The sequence below is a fragment of the Acipenser ruthenus genome, chromosome 58 (assembly GCF_902713425.1).
Source record: "Acipenser ruthenus chromosome 58, fAciRut3.2 maternal haplotype, whole genome shotgun sequence".
Taxonomy (NCBI): domain Eukaryota; kingdom Metazoa; phylum Chordata; class Actinopteri; order Acipenseriformes; family Acipenseridae; genus Acipenser; species Acipenser ruthenus.
The window spans coordinates 4,104,657-4,119,487 of NC_081246.1; the positions used below are offsets into that span (position 1 = coordinate 4,104,657).

At 43.9% G+C, this 14,831-nt stretch overlaps 1 protein-coding gene and 1 long non-coding RNA gene across 4 annotated transcripts; both read right to left on the reverse strand.

The window, feature by feature from the left end:
• Positions 1–770: 770 nt before the first annotated feature.
• Positions 771–7,152, reverse strand: LOC131696610 (zinc finger and SCAN domain-containing protein 2-like). Of its 3 annotated transcripts, none has more exons than XM_059018007.1 (4): positions 6,581–7,149; positions 5,340–5,792; positions 3,914–4,386; positions 2,038–2,480 (listed from the first exon to the last, which is right to left on the reverse strand). In XM_059018007.1, exons 1-4 carry the CDS (start codon positions 6,915–6,917, stop codon positions 2,184–2,186), a joined length of 1,560 nt encoding a protein of 519 aa, XP_058873990.1. In that variant the 5' UTR covers positions 6,918–7,149; the 3' UTR covers positions 2,038–2,183. The 3 variants fall into 3 exon arrangements, with proteins under 3 accessions (XP_058873992.1, XP_058873990.1, XP_058873991.1); XM_059018008.1 differs by having other exon boundaries at positions 3,914–4,383; positions 6,581–7,148; XM_059018009.1 differs by lacking the exon at positions 3,914–4,386 and having other exon boundaries at positions 771–2,480; positions 6,581–7,152.
• Positions 7,153–8,438: 1,286 nt separating this feature from the next.
• Positions 8,439–14,831, reverse strand: LOC131724978 (uncharacterized). Its single transcript, XR_009320373.1, has 2 exons — positions 14,704–14,831; positions 8,439–9,619 (listed from the first exon to the last, which is right to left on the reverse strand). It is a non-coding gene; the product is annotated as an uncharacterized LOC131724978 (long non-coding RNA).

Consider the following 14,831-nt stretch of genomic DNA (forward strand, 5'->3'; position numbering starts at 1 on the left):
ATTCTAAGAGTGAATTCTATTAATGATGTCATGCTTGGAGATGACACTGTCAGAGAGAGAGCCAAAAAGCAACTTCATTTCATACTGGGGGATGCCTTCGAGGACATCGCGCATAATATCAAAAGCAAAATGATCAGAAATGTCCAGTGCCCTAAACACTACTCCACACTGCTGCCCATATAATACTAATAATAATAAACGACATGAACATAATTTAGATCTTTTATTTAACCACGTAATCAAAGAAACTACAAAATGATATTGAAAAAAAAAACGTCTACCGGAAACCATACCGATCGTACAAGTAGTATTTCAGGCTCGATTTCAAAACGTCACAGTTTAGCAGTTTTGTCAGTTTTTTGTTTTGTTTTTAAGTATGTGGAGAAACAGCAAAGCGGTATTTAATTCAATATGTTATGGTAACATTATCCAGCAGGTTTCATTCGACTTCACGTTTTGTCCATCGCTGTGTTTGTGATTCCGTATCTATCCCTAGCACAACGCTGCCATCTGCTGGTGAATCACAAATTACATTTTTAAAAAGTTGCAAGTTCAGTTGTGACGTAGATGAATTTAACCCAATCCACCCTCCAGCCCAGACCCTGAACTCGTTCGTTATCTCACTGTCCCTGATAAACAAACCCGGAGCTCCACGCTCCACGAATCCACGCTCTTATCCTGACGGCTCTTGTTCAGAACCCGGCTTCAGTTATCTTATTCTCAGTACCCAGATATTCACGACAGCAGTGGAATAAATACGCTTGGGAACGTGTGTGTAAATGTCTTTATTAAAACAGAAACGATATACAATTAAACACTTTAGCACCAGCATAGTTATTTTCTCTCTCGCTATTTTCGATAATACAGACATCGCTATGACGGACACTTGGCTGTGTCGGAAACAGCACATACCCGCCCGTTAAAAAGCAATGCAGTGTGACGCTAGGTCTCTGTGAAAAAAAACCAAACATGTTATATTGACCAAAGACAGGAGGAGAATAGACAGAACCGAACCTAGGAGCTAACTCCTAGAATGAACTCATTCTGCTTCAGAAAGTCCAGTGGAACCCGCTGACTCATGTCCCGTTAACATGTGACACTTCAAAATCTAAAATGAAATACTATTACCCGGTTTCCTTTGATGACATGATGTTGAAAATAAAGATCTAAATTATGTTCATGTATATATATTCTAATTACGTTTCAATCCTAAAATTCTAGGCGATGCTAAACTTTTGGTCAGCCAGCGCTGTAGACCTGTGAAAATGAAACGCAGGAGATGTCAACTCCACTCCTCGTCGATCGACTGAAGAGGGAAGCTTCCACAAACTGCATATTGAAGACGGATTCATTTCTGTGAAGTGTGTGCAGCATATGGAAGGTGCCACGCAGTATCATGGGATGTTAATGAGGCACCATGATCTATTCGATAGCTCTACTGTCCTGTATAGATTTCTATCTGTGTATAATGTAAGGCGTACAGAGAACACAACGCGATTTCAGGGCAATGCTTTCTACATTTTAAAACACAGGAACTAGGAGCAGAGACACACAGTGAGGACATGAAGTGGAGACTCAGGACAGAGGGCAGGAGACACGTCTTCACACAGAGACCACCTCTTTCCCCAGATGCTCGGTCCCAGCGGCTCGATTTCATCAGCACGACAAATCAAGTCTACGGCAGCAACGTGGTTGCACACTGCTGTATGTGTAATGATATAGAGGAGGCTGTGTGGGCCAGTGGGTAAAGAAAAGGGGCTTGTAACCAGGAGGTCCCCGGTTCAAATCCCACCTCAATTCATTGTGTGACCCTGAGCAAGTCACTGAACCTCCTTGTGCTCCGTCTTTCGGGTGAGACGTAGTTGTAAGTGACTCTGCAGCTGATGCATAGTTCACACACCCTAGTCTCTGTAAGTCGCCTTGGATAAAGGCGTCTGCTAAATAAACAAATAAATAATAATATATATAGAAGGAGGTAGTGTACACAAATTAAAACATTTCAGGATGTTTTGAGTGGAAAAAAAGCCCCATCTTGAACTGGGTAGAAAGTAGAACAGTCCAGTAAAATTCTGTGGAGGTTGTCGGACAAGAGAGTTCATTCCAAGAGGTTCCAAATCTCAAGCGAACTAAAAAAACTAGCCCCTTTTTCATCTGGTGTGGAGCAAACGCTTGCTCGCTTGCTCTCACGCGCTGGTCAGGCTGCACTGGTGGCTCTTCAGCCTGTGCAAGTCCGCGAAGCCCTGCCAGCACCGCGGGCAGCGATGGGGCTTCTCTCCCGTGTGGGTCCTCCTGTGCTTCTTCAGGTGCTCGGACTGCACGAACCTGCGTCCGCACACGGTGCAGTGGTAGGGTTTGACCCCCGCGTGGATCCGCTGGTGCTTGCGCAGGTTCCCCAGCTCGTTGAAGCTCTTCCCACACTCCGTGCATTGATAGGGCTTCTCTCCCGTGTGGATCCGCTGGTGCTTCCTCACTGCTCCCATCTGTAAGAAAACAGAAAAAACTATTTTTTATCAAAACGAGAGCATAACGAAACAGCTGTCATACCCGATCAAAACCCTTTGAGGTCCATTTATTCAGCACGTCAGGTCCAGTTTATTTTCACACGGGCAGTTTATTTTAGACGCGCTGTTTAAAAGTATTTTTTTTCACAGTAAAACAGGTTTAAAAGGCTCTGCATATCAACAGGACACTCAGTACTGCATCTCCAGCCCCGTTCCTTGTTCGCTGTATTTATCACATACCTCTTCATAGTCGTGCATACCGATAAATCATCTCCTGATCACTCGTTTTATCACCAAACTCCTCAATAATGCGATCCAAGTCATTATTTTATTACTATAACATCTCAAAAAAGCTCTGCAGATGTCTGTGATGTTCTTTGAGCGCTGGATGCGGAAGCAGCTATCTTGTTTGTGTATGTCTGTGTTATCTATGTGGTGTCGGGTCTATCAGTATTCATGAGATACGCCCCTATTGGTCTCACTCGGCCATTGAACGGTTTTCTCGGCTTTTTCCGGAGAAAAAATGACTAGAGACCTGTTTTTTTGTGTCTTTTTGATGATGTTGGACCAGGTCCGCAAAGGGTTAAGAGAACACAGTTTGGGGCTAGGGGTTAAAAACAGTCAATCAATTTCGATCACACACATACACGATCACTGACACTGTTCCGTTACTGAATCGGATTTTGTCATATACTTGTACTTGCTATAAATATATATATATACACAATAAATAATTTATTTCTTAGCAGACGCCCTTATCCAGGGCGACTTACAATTGTTACAAGATATCACATTATTTTTTACATACAATTACCCATTCATACAGTTGGGTTTTTACTGGAGCAATCTAGGTAAAGTACCTTGCTCAAGGGTACAGCAGCAGTGTCCCCCCACCTGGGATTGAACCCACGACCCTCCGGTCAAGAGTCCAGAGCCCTGACCACTACTCCACACTGCTGCCCCTAGAACCAAAGTCATTATATTTATCTTGCTCTTAATTGTATTAATACTTGTGCTGTGATTCTTGAAATGTATTTGTTTACGACTGTAAAGTCGCCCTGGATAAGGGCGTCTGCTAAGAAATAAATAATAATAATAATAATAATAATATTTACGACAGCGAGGTTTGGTTTGGGGGTACAAAAGAAGGGAGTACACCAGTGAGCGATTCGAGGAATTCAACAAAGAAAATCTCCCTGCCTTGAGAGAACTTTCCAGGTGTGCAGGTAGATCAATCTAAAGCAGGTATCCCAGGTCTAATATATTTGATCTAAAGAAATATTTGCCGGCAACAACTGGTCTGTGGTCTACAATCACGCCATTTGAGTCCATTTACCTGCAGACGTTATTATTTAGTAGTGTTATATATTTATGATAAAGGCAGCGACAAAGCCCTCCTCAATCCTACACACCTGTCTGAAACTCTTCCCACACTGCCCGCACTGATACGGCTTCTCTCCCGAGTGGATGAGCCGGTGGGTTTTCAGGTTGCGCAGGTTGGTGAAGCTCTTGGCGCATTCTGGGCAGTGGTAAGAGGGTGAGCTCCCTGCCGGCTGATTTCTCCCGTTGCCCGAGGGGCTAGGATCCCCCCACCCCCAGGGTCCGTCGCGGGGTGCGTGCTGGGGATCGAAGCGTTGGAAACTCTGCTCAAATTCACCGAAAGCGAAAGGAGGCTCCGCCTGACGATTTCGCTGGCTGGCTTGAACAGGATCCGGCTGACGGACCCCCGGACCGGACACGGCGCTCTGCGTTTCGGGGCGGTTCAACCGAGGGTCCTCGCTGTCTGTAATCCAGGAGGGCAGATAAACGGGACGCCTCTGTACGGAGGAGCGGTGGAGCTGTCTGCCACAGGAAGAGGTTACGGAGTCGATTTCTGGGACATCTGCTTTAGAAAAAGACAATAAGGTTACTACACAGGACCTAATGTTACAGACAGGGCTGCGAGACCCACTGCCTTCACAGATCCTGTCCCATCAGCGAGACTATTATTATTATTATTATTATTATTATTTATTTCTTAGCAGACGCCCTTATCCAGGGCGACTTACAATCGTAAACAAAAACACATTTCAAGAATCACAGTACAAGTAATAATACAATTAAGAGCAAGATAAATACAATGACTTTGGTTCTAGCAAGTACTAGGTTAAAAAGCTCAAAATTAACCTCCCCCAAAGTCAAGCCAGCTCTGGCCAAAAGTTTTGCATCACCTAGAATTTTAGTATTGAGAATTTCAAAAAAGAAAATGCTTATCATTATATAAAAGATATAAATTTAGATATTGTACTTATGTAAATCAAAATAAAACTACAAAATAATACAGGAAGCCGTGACAGTAGCACAGTAGGATTTCGAAAATGCCAAGATCTTCAGTTTTTCTTGAAGTATATTGAAAAACTACGAAGCGGTGTGGAATTCAATATGTTAACAAGGGAACATTATTCAGCAGCTTTCATTGGACTCTATGAAGCTGAGGGAGTTCATTCTATATAGAGGGTGTGGAATTCAATATGTTAACAAGGGAACGTTATTCAGCAGCTTTCATTGGACTCTGTGAAGCTGAGGGAGTTCATTCTATATAGAGGGGGTGGAATTCAATATGTTAACAAGGGAACATTATTCAGCAGCTTTCATTGGACTCTATGAAGCTGAGGGAGTTCATTCTATATAGAGGGGGTGGAATTCAATATGTTAACAAGGGAACGTTATTCAGCAGCTTTCATTGGACTCTATGAAGCTGAGGGAGTTCATTCTATATAGAGGGTGTGGAATTCAATATGTTAACAAGGGAACATTATTCAGCAGCTTTCATGAGCAGAAGCACTGGGTTCTACTCACATGCTGTGCTGCTCGTGGACGGCATCGCTCCTTCCTCCTTTCCATCTGCAGCTCTTTCCTGAGGGGGGTGATGTTTCCTCTGAATGGACCCCAGCACAGTGCCCTCTTCTCCAACACTAGAACCAGTGTCTTCAGAGACAGGCTGATTGGGTTTCATGCAGATCAGTTCAGGATCCTCACAGAGGCTGCTCTCCTGTAATTCGTGGAAGTCCCTCTCTGTAGAAACCTCTCCCGTGATGGAGATGTATTCCACTTCTGGGGTCTCCTCTTTGATGACGATAAAGTCCAGTTCCGGGTTCTCCTCTTTGACCGCTTCACTCTCGACAGACGTCAGATCCGCGGCACGCATTTGAGAAACACCCCAATCCTGATGCAAGCCCTCCTGTGGGGTGTAAACACACCCTTCCTCGAGTCCCGACTCGGATTCAAGCAAAGAGCGTCTCTCTCTGGAATCTGTGGGGACACACAAACACACACACAGGGCTGGGAATCAGACTCCTATTGCACAGCAGTGTGATCCAGTCCAGGTTTTACTACCAACTTGATCAGCCCCCAGTGTGTCTAGCTAACAAGCTCAGGTGTGTCTGATTATTAAACTCCTAGAGAAACCAGGACTGGATCACACTGCTGTGCAGCGGGAGTCTGATTCCCAGCCCTGCTACATACAAAACTATGTCTATTGAAACTCAGGGGGGCTGTCTGAATCGTGTTTGGTGTTGCTGTATAATATATAAAACTATGGCTATTGAAACTCAGGGGGGCTGTCTGAATCGTGTTTGGTGTTGCTGTATAATATATAAAACTATGGCTATTGAAACTCAGGGGGGCTGTCTGAATCGTGTTTGGTGTTGCTGTATAATATATAAAACTATGGCTATTGAAACTCAGGGGGACTGTCTGAATCGTGTTTGGTGTTGCTGTATAATATATAAAACTATGGCTATTGAAACTCAGGGGGACTGTCTGAATCGTGTTTGGTGTTGCTGTATAATATATAAAACTATGGCTATTGAAACTCAGGGGGACTGTCTGAATCGTGTTTGGTGTTGCTGTATAATATATAAAACTATGGCTATTGAAACTCAGTATCTGAACTACAGCTCCCAGCATCCCTCACTGTTACTGCTAGTGTAGTGGCATGCTGGGAGTTGTAGTTTTTTTATGATTCTGTATAATATTTAAAACTATGGCTATTGAAACTTAATATCTGCAGTGCGTTAGGGTTACACATGTGAACTCACCTTTAACTCTGTTGAATAACCTCTGGCTCTCAATCCTCGGATGGTCTTGTTCATTGCAGTCCGTGTTCATGTTTCCCAGGGCTTGTTTGATGTTTGCATCCGCAGCGCTGACGCACAGACGCATCGCTTTCAACTCGCTCTCTGATATTTCCAATCTCAGCTTCAGACTTTCATTCTCTTTCTCCTTTCCAGCCATTTCCATTTGGAATTCAGTGAATTTGCCGCCGACAACTTTTGTGATTTGGCACAAGACGGTGTCTACAGCCGCTTTCACTGCGTGCTCGATGGTAGAGGCGAGCTCGTCTTGAAAGAACGACACGGAGACGCTGACGTCCATTATCTTAGGAGACTGGTCAGGCGAGATAATTAATTTAATATCTGTTGATACGCTCTCTCGCCCAGTAAACTTAATACGAAAAAAAACCGGCGTCTTTTCTGAAGCTGTAAGTATCGACGCACAACAAAAACATCTCTTCTCTGCTCGATGGCAACGGTGGTGGGCGTGACTGGCTGAAACCGTCGCTCGTCATTGGCTGCGGTAACACATTCCGAAACCGGATTGCGAAGCTGATTGGCTGGCCAGCTCGTCGCTGTCGGGGGAGGGCTGGTTATGAAACTGGATCTCACAGTCCGGCGTTTGGGCTCCAGGTTGCTGTTATTCTGCAATGAAATCTCTCCACGGTAGAGCCGTAATGGCGACAGTTGCACCAAAGGGCTCTTTGCACATAGTGACGTCGGTGCCTATTCTGTTTTGCTTAGCTGTTATTTATTAAGCTGGTAGCTTAATTTCACCCCCCCCCCCCCCCCCCCCACGACGGGTATTCCCAAAGAGACACGCCCCAATAAACCCCCAAAACTAGTGACAAATAAACCCCCATTACATTTATAAACACCCACTCCTCCTCCCCCCCCCCCCCCCCAGCTCTAATTACATTACAGAACCGAGTCGATTGCAATTCAGAATTCAAGGAGGCTGTGTGGTCCAGTGGTTAAAGAAAAGGGCTTGTAACCAGGAGGTCCCCGGTTCAAATCCCACCTCAGCCACTGACTCATTGTGTGACCCTGAGCAAGTCACTTAACCTCCTTGTGCTCCGTCTTTCGGGTGAGACGTAGTTGTAAGTGACTCTGCAGCTGATGCATAGTTCACACACCCTAGCCTCTGTAAGTCGCCTTGGATAAAGGCGTCTGCTAAATAAACAAATGATAATCGCTGTGGTATCGACCCCTCAGTTTCTGTTTGAACGCCAGAACGGATTCAAGGCTGGTTTCACAGACTCCGGTCAGCATTAATCTGAGCCTGAGGCAGGAGATCAGTGCAGATATCAGCTTCTGGTTTGTTCCGTGGCTGTAATCACATGAAACAACCTGAACAGCCCTCTGTAAGAAAATAAAACAGTACAGTACTTGATTAACCCTAATTAGCCTCCTTATGCCACATCACAGCACACTGGAAAAAGGCTTGTACTGTATGCCACGCAGGCCTTTCTCCCTGCAGCGTACAGTGTAGGATTCGACCCATTCAGAACCGCTGTGGTTCCTACCCCCTTCCATAGCGACCCGTTTGGTAATGTGCTCCAGGATCATTGAAGTTTATACCTGTATCTGCACGAATATATCCCACATCACTCAACCTGGCAAACAATGTTCAACTTTCATTTTTAATAACAAGTTAAAAGATTTTATTTTTGGCTTGGAGTTTGACAATACATATGTTTTCTTAAGCAATAAAACATTATTTTAGCTTAAGGAAACGGGGGAGAGGAGGGGTGGGATGGGGGAGGAAAGGTCTACCATGTTGTTTTTTTAAAATGATTTCTAAATCCAGAACGACAGAAGAATCTGACACAACACAACACAGTTCACTGATCACTTTAATTCAATATCCACACAGCATGCAGTGCCAATGAAACGATCAAACAGTAAGGATTTCAGATCAAGACAGTTTTAGAGATCTCCCTATTGCATTGTGCAGCAGTGTGGAGTAGTGGTTAGGGCTCTGGACTCTTGACCGGAGGGTCGTGGGTTCAATCCCAGGTGGGGGACACTGCAGCTGTACCCTTGAGCAAGGTACTTTACCTAGATTGCTCCAGTAAAAACCCAACTGTATAAATGGGGAATTGTATGTAAAAATAATGTGATATCTAGTAACAATTGTAAGTCACCCTGGATAAGGGTGTCTAAGATATTAATAATATTGCAGCGATATTTATCAACACATTACAACCTGTTTCAATTATTTCCTGTTCTCATTAGAGAGAGCGATCTGGATACACTGCGACCCTTAGAAAAACAATCTCTCTCCCGGCAAACTCCAGAGCAAACGCGGAGGATTGTATTGTAGAGTTGACAAATATACATAAGAAAATTTACAAACGAGAGGAGGCTCCATTCAGCCCATCTTGCTCGTTTGGTTGTTAGTAGCTTATTGATCCCAGAATCTCATCAAGCAGCTTCTTGAAGGATCCCAGGGTGTCAGCTTCAACAGCATTACTGGGGACTTGGTTCCAGACCCTCACAATTCTCTGTGTAAAAAAATGCCTCCTATTTTCTGTTCTGAATGCCCCTTTATCTAATCTCCATTTGAGACCCCTGGTCCTTGTTTTTCAGGTCGAAAAAGTCCCCTGGGTCGACATTTAGCTTCATAAACTCAAACGAAACCCTCTGAAAAACGTTAACGTATTCAATTACAAATAACGCTTTACAGTTTTAAATGTGCTTGTTCCACAGGGTGAGGATGTAAAACGCTGTACGCTGTGCTGAACGAGGGGGAGAGCTTCAACGGCATTGAAAAGACTCCGGCAAATTCACACAGGAGAGAAACCGCTGTGTTGGTACAGCTTCCCCCCTGGGTGGATTGGACGGGGAGTTTCCAGCAGCTCAAGAAGCGACTGGAGCTTCTCCAGTCCGTCGAAGCCGAGGAAACTTATTTCCCCACTCGGAACATCCAGCGGTCTCACGTCTGGGAAATGAGGATTTTCGGACAGGGGTGTTCCCAGTTCCCCCCCCCCACGGGAGGAGATTTTTCACTGCAGCCTCCAACTGTGGAAACAGAAAGAGAGAGAGCGAAAGAAACATTATCGTCACAGATATTCAGGTTTTGCAGCAGCAACCCTACAGAACGGTTTCGCTTCCTAATGAAGTCGAACGGTTACCGGACGTTGAATCTAAATTCAGGGTCTTGCGACGGCAGCCTGATAACAGAGGGAGGGTCTGTGCTGGAGGAAGTTAAAATCAAGAGCTTAGAGCTGGTATGAAAACCACGAGGCCGTGCGGTCGCCCCTCGAGGACGGGAGTCTGACGCCCCCGTTCTAGACGGACAGGCACCCCCTCCTATTCGGAGATCTTGGGGAGATGTTTCTAAACGCCTGGGGTGAGGTCCTGTCGCCACGGTTACCTCCAGTGGTCATCGAGGAGCAACAAAAGACTTGAGCATTGCTTCACAATGCACACGACTCGCGAGGATCGTGGGATTGGAAGAGAAACGGCAGTTTTAACTTTTGGTTTTTTTTCTTCTCATTATTTCGTTCTCATTTGACAGTGTTTTCTAGTTGATTATTATCAACGAATAGGATTTCTTTTCGTTAAGGACATTATAGTGAAGTAAAAAACACACTGCTGAGCATTTCAAATCTAAAGAGGAGGTCCCTGCAGAGAGAGAGAGAGAGAGAAAGAAAGAAAGAGAGAGAGAGAGAGAGAGAGAGAGAGAGAGAGAGAGAGAGAGACTGCACAGAACAGACAGGAGCATGAATAGAGAGAGAGGGGAGAGGGGAGAGAGACACTGCACAGAACAGACAGGAAAGAAAGAGAAAAATAGAGAAAGGAGAGAGAAAGAGAGCGAGAAAGAAAGAAAGAAAGAAAGAAAGAAAGATCGAGGACACAGATACAGAGAACATCGTACGACACGAACGACCACAAGCGTACGTTTAAAACACACAGCAGTAAAATGTGGGGACAGCGTCTTTAAATTAAACCAGTTCATTCAGGGATCATCTGACCGGTCGGACCGCTGTGGGTTCAAAAAGTTGTAAAAAAAAAAGTTTAAACTCAGTTAGGAAACCTTAAAAACAGAAACACCAGCAAAATTCAGAAAAGGAGATTTAAGACATCGCTGTGCTGAACGAGGGGGAGAGCTTCGATGGCATTGAAAAGACTCCGGCAAATTCACACAGGAGAGAAACCACTGTGTTGGTACAGCTTCCCCCCTGGGTGGATTGGACGGGGAGTTTTCGAGTTCAGGGCCCCCCCCATCCCCATCCCCATCCCCATCCCCATCCCCATCCCCATCCCCATCCCCATCCTTCCCAAGATCCGGACTTAACATCAATTACAACTGCGAGATCCACAACCAAGTCAAATCAAATCAGTACCCGCACCTGCGATTATCACTGCAGGGTCATTTAAAAACAAACACAGCGAATAACGCGTTTGTTCGTCACTTTTTCCCTGGAAATCTTAATTATAAACTGCAGCGTAAAAATCGTAACTGAACAAAACCCGCACTGCGATCGCAAATGCAATTTCAGCACACAAATTCTGGCAGGGGGGGGCTGTGAATCAGAATTGAACCCAGAGTCTGTTTCACGCGACCGTTTGAGCTCCCCCCCCTCCCAAACTAAAGGATCATGGGAAGATTTTAGGATTGTAATATTCATGTTATTAATTACTAATTATTAGACTTCAACAATGGGGCCTTATTCATGTGAATCAGTGACACGCTGCGCACCAGAGACCGACAGAGTGGAGATTAGGACATAATGAATCAAAGTACAAGTGAGATTTGCCAGCGATGATCACAGAAGCAAAACAAAAGGTTTAGCATCGAGGATTGAGACAATTTATATGAAACAAAACTATGAATATAATTTAGATCTTTTTTTTTTATCATGTAATCAAAGAAACTACAACATGATCTCGCAAAAGTCTACCGGTAGCCATAATTATTAAAATCAAGGGAAGTCATGTTGAAACTTTACAATGCATTAGTAAGACCTCACCTAGAATATTGTGTTCAGTTCTGGTCGTCTCGTTACAAAAAGGATATTGCTGCTCTAGAAAGAGTGCAAAGAAGAGCAACCAGAATTATCCCGGGTTTAAAAGGCATGTCGTATGCAGACAGGCTAAAAGAATTGAATCTATTCAGTCTTGAACAAAGAAGACTACATGGCGATCTGATTCAAACATTCAAAATCCTGAAAGGTATAGACAATGTCGACCCAGGGGACTTTATTCGACCTGAAAAAACAAACAAGGACCAGGGGTCACAAATGGAGATTAGATAAAGGGGCATTCAGAACAGAAAATAGGAGGCACTTTTTTCCACAGAGAATTGTGAGGGTCTGGAACCAACTCCCCAGTAATGTTGTTGAAGCTGACACCCTGGGATCCTTCAAGAAGCTGCTTGATGAGATTCTGGGATCAATAAGCTACTAACAACCAAACGAGCAAGATGGGCTGAATGGGGCCTCCTCTCGTTTGTAAACTTTATGTTCTTAATAGTAGTATTTGTTAGATTTCAAAATGCCATATTTTTCAATTTCTACGTTTTTCGTAAAAGTATACCAGGGGGACAAAACCGCTCGCATCCACTTCAAGACTCTTGTACTAGCCTACAGATGCCTTGACCAGACTGCACCCAGCTACCTCCAGACCCTCATCTCTCCCTACACCCCCACTCGACCTCTCCGCTCCGCCTGCACTAGAAGACTAGCTCTACCTCCTCTACGCTCCCCTGCCTCCAGAGCCCGCTCCTTCTCCACCCTTGCTCCGCAGTGGTGGAATGACCTTCCTACAGATGTCAGGACTGCCCAGTCCCTGACCACATTCCGGCGCCTCCTTAAGACTCACCTCTTCAAACAGCACCTGTAGAACTCCTCTGTTGTATCCTGGGACACTATCACCCTTCATTTAAATGTGCTTTATTTTGCTCTTATCTGCCCCCTATTTTACTGCATTTAATCCTGTACTTCAGAATACTGTAATCTGCCAAGTGTTTAACCTGTAGTATTTTGTATTTAATCACATCCTGATGTAACTATCACTATTTAATCATATCCTGATGTAACTATCACTATTATCTGCTGTATTATTGAATTGTGGTTTGTCACACTTGTACAAAAGTTATTGTATTTCTTGCTCTTATTGTATTACTTGTATTGTAACACTTGAAATGTATTTGCTTGCGATTGTAAGTCGCCCTGGATAAAGGCATCTGCTAAGAAATAAATAATAATAATAATAATAATAATAATAATAATAATAATAATAATAATAATAATAATAAAGTAATTAGACGTGACGATTCAGCGTTTAAAAAGCACAGGCCATTTTGCATACAATAAATAGAAAAATTAATTATATATACATAAATAAAACAAACGCTTGAAAAGGGACGTTACAAAATAGAAATATGACTTTACTAAAGGGGAACAATTTTCTACACAGCTTCACGGCTTTTTTCAAATACTGAAACACACACACACACAGTGCACACAGATTTTAAAATGAGGTTCTCATGAATTAATTGCAATTAATTCGTCTCCATATCAAATTGCTCCAAAACAAATGCTATAGGATTTCTGTTAGGGAATTCTACAGAGAATGTCTTGCAGTTTGGAGAGTTGGAGCGAGTCTATCCCGGGAAAAACAGACTTACCTAACCGGGTAATATAATCCCTCGTCCTGATTTCTGCGAGGAGATTACCAAACCTCAGTTTCCGAGTTTCATTCTCTGTATCCTCTCCGGCCATTTCTGTGAATTTTACCGACGACAAACTTTTATAATTTCACACTCGACGCTTTCACTGCACCCAGAAACGGAGATACTGGCGTCCAATTTCTCTGACTTCATTTTTTCCATTTTTTTAAGTGGTTTTGGAAAAACAATTCAGTTTCGAAACCCACGCAAGCTCAGAAAAAACCAGCACGTTTTAACAATATTACAAGAATACAACAAATGGCATTAAAAATGAAGCAGGTTTTAGGCGACTTTATGCGGCCACACGCTGTATTCCCAAACACACGCTTTGGGGGGTTCAAATCCTTAAAATTAAAATATATCTATATATACACACACAAGAAATAAACCTAGCGATTAATAGAGCATGCAGCGACTCGATCAAAACAACATAACCGACCCACATCAGCCCTAACCGTGTTAGGCAGCAAATGTTTAATAAAATATATAATAAACGCTGCGTGTTGAATTGTTTATATATAAATAAATTAAAATAAAAACACTGGCTGCTTACCAAATGTACATTTTCAAAATCTACGGTTCAGCGTCATTATTTATTAAACCGGCAGGCGAGAAACTGCGATACAGCTAAACCGCATTTCAATGACTATAAATCGGCGGGTTCAGTTCGATTATAATTCGAATCGAATCCCAGCGCTGTCGTTACAGCAGCGCGGTTTTAACTACGCGCGAATTACCGCGGCATTCTCCAACAACGCAGCTTTGAGAATTATCCAACTACTGTGGGAAGGGAGGGAAAGTCTGAACAAAAACCCCAAAACTTATAAACCACATTTTCGTGGCGAACTAGTCAGAGTGTTTCTCTCCGAACCGGGCTGGGTCCGGTCCCCGTTCCTCGCTGGAGTGACTCGGCGGGGTTTATGAAACCGGAGACCGCCGGACGCCATTCCGGCTCCGCGCTGATACTCGAACCCGCGGCGCGGCTCCACGGCGGAGCCGGAATGGCGGCGGTTGCGTTACCATCGACACGGCCGGAGAAGGGCAGACTCCTTTCCGGAAGTGAAGTTGTTTTTTTTTTCCTTCTATGGCCGCTGCTGTGTCACCGTGAGGCTTATTTGAATTTTTTTTTTTCCACTGAAATGCTCGACATCGCAGCAGCGATGATACAGCGAGACAAAGACACCCAAGAAAAAAAATAAAGACACGAGAGGCATGTTAAATAAATCAATTGCGAATTACTTCAAATCGCCAGCACGCTATGTCGTAATACTCACAGTCCGCAGTAATTCAGAGCGGTTCTAGGTTAGGTTTAGACTAGTGCGCATTTATTTTGGGTTTTTGCTCGATACGTCTCCCATTTTAAATTATATTTCAAGACTGATTTATCTATCTGTCCGCGTCATCTTACAATCCTCCCTCAAAGTAGTACCTGTTTAGGCAAACCGGACAAACCCGTGTCTTGAAGCGCAGCCTCGTTGAACCCGTTCCTCCTTGCTTTATTTTTTAATTTTATTTTTTTCCCCCCCTGGGTCTGCTTCTTGATCTCCACACGGGACA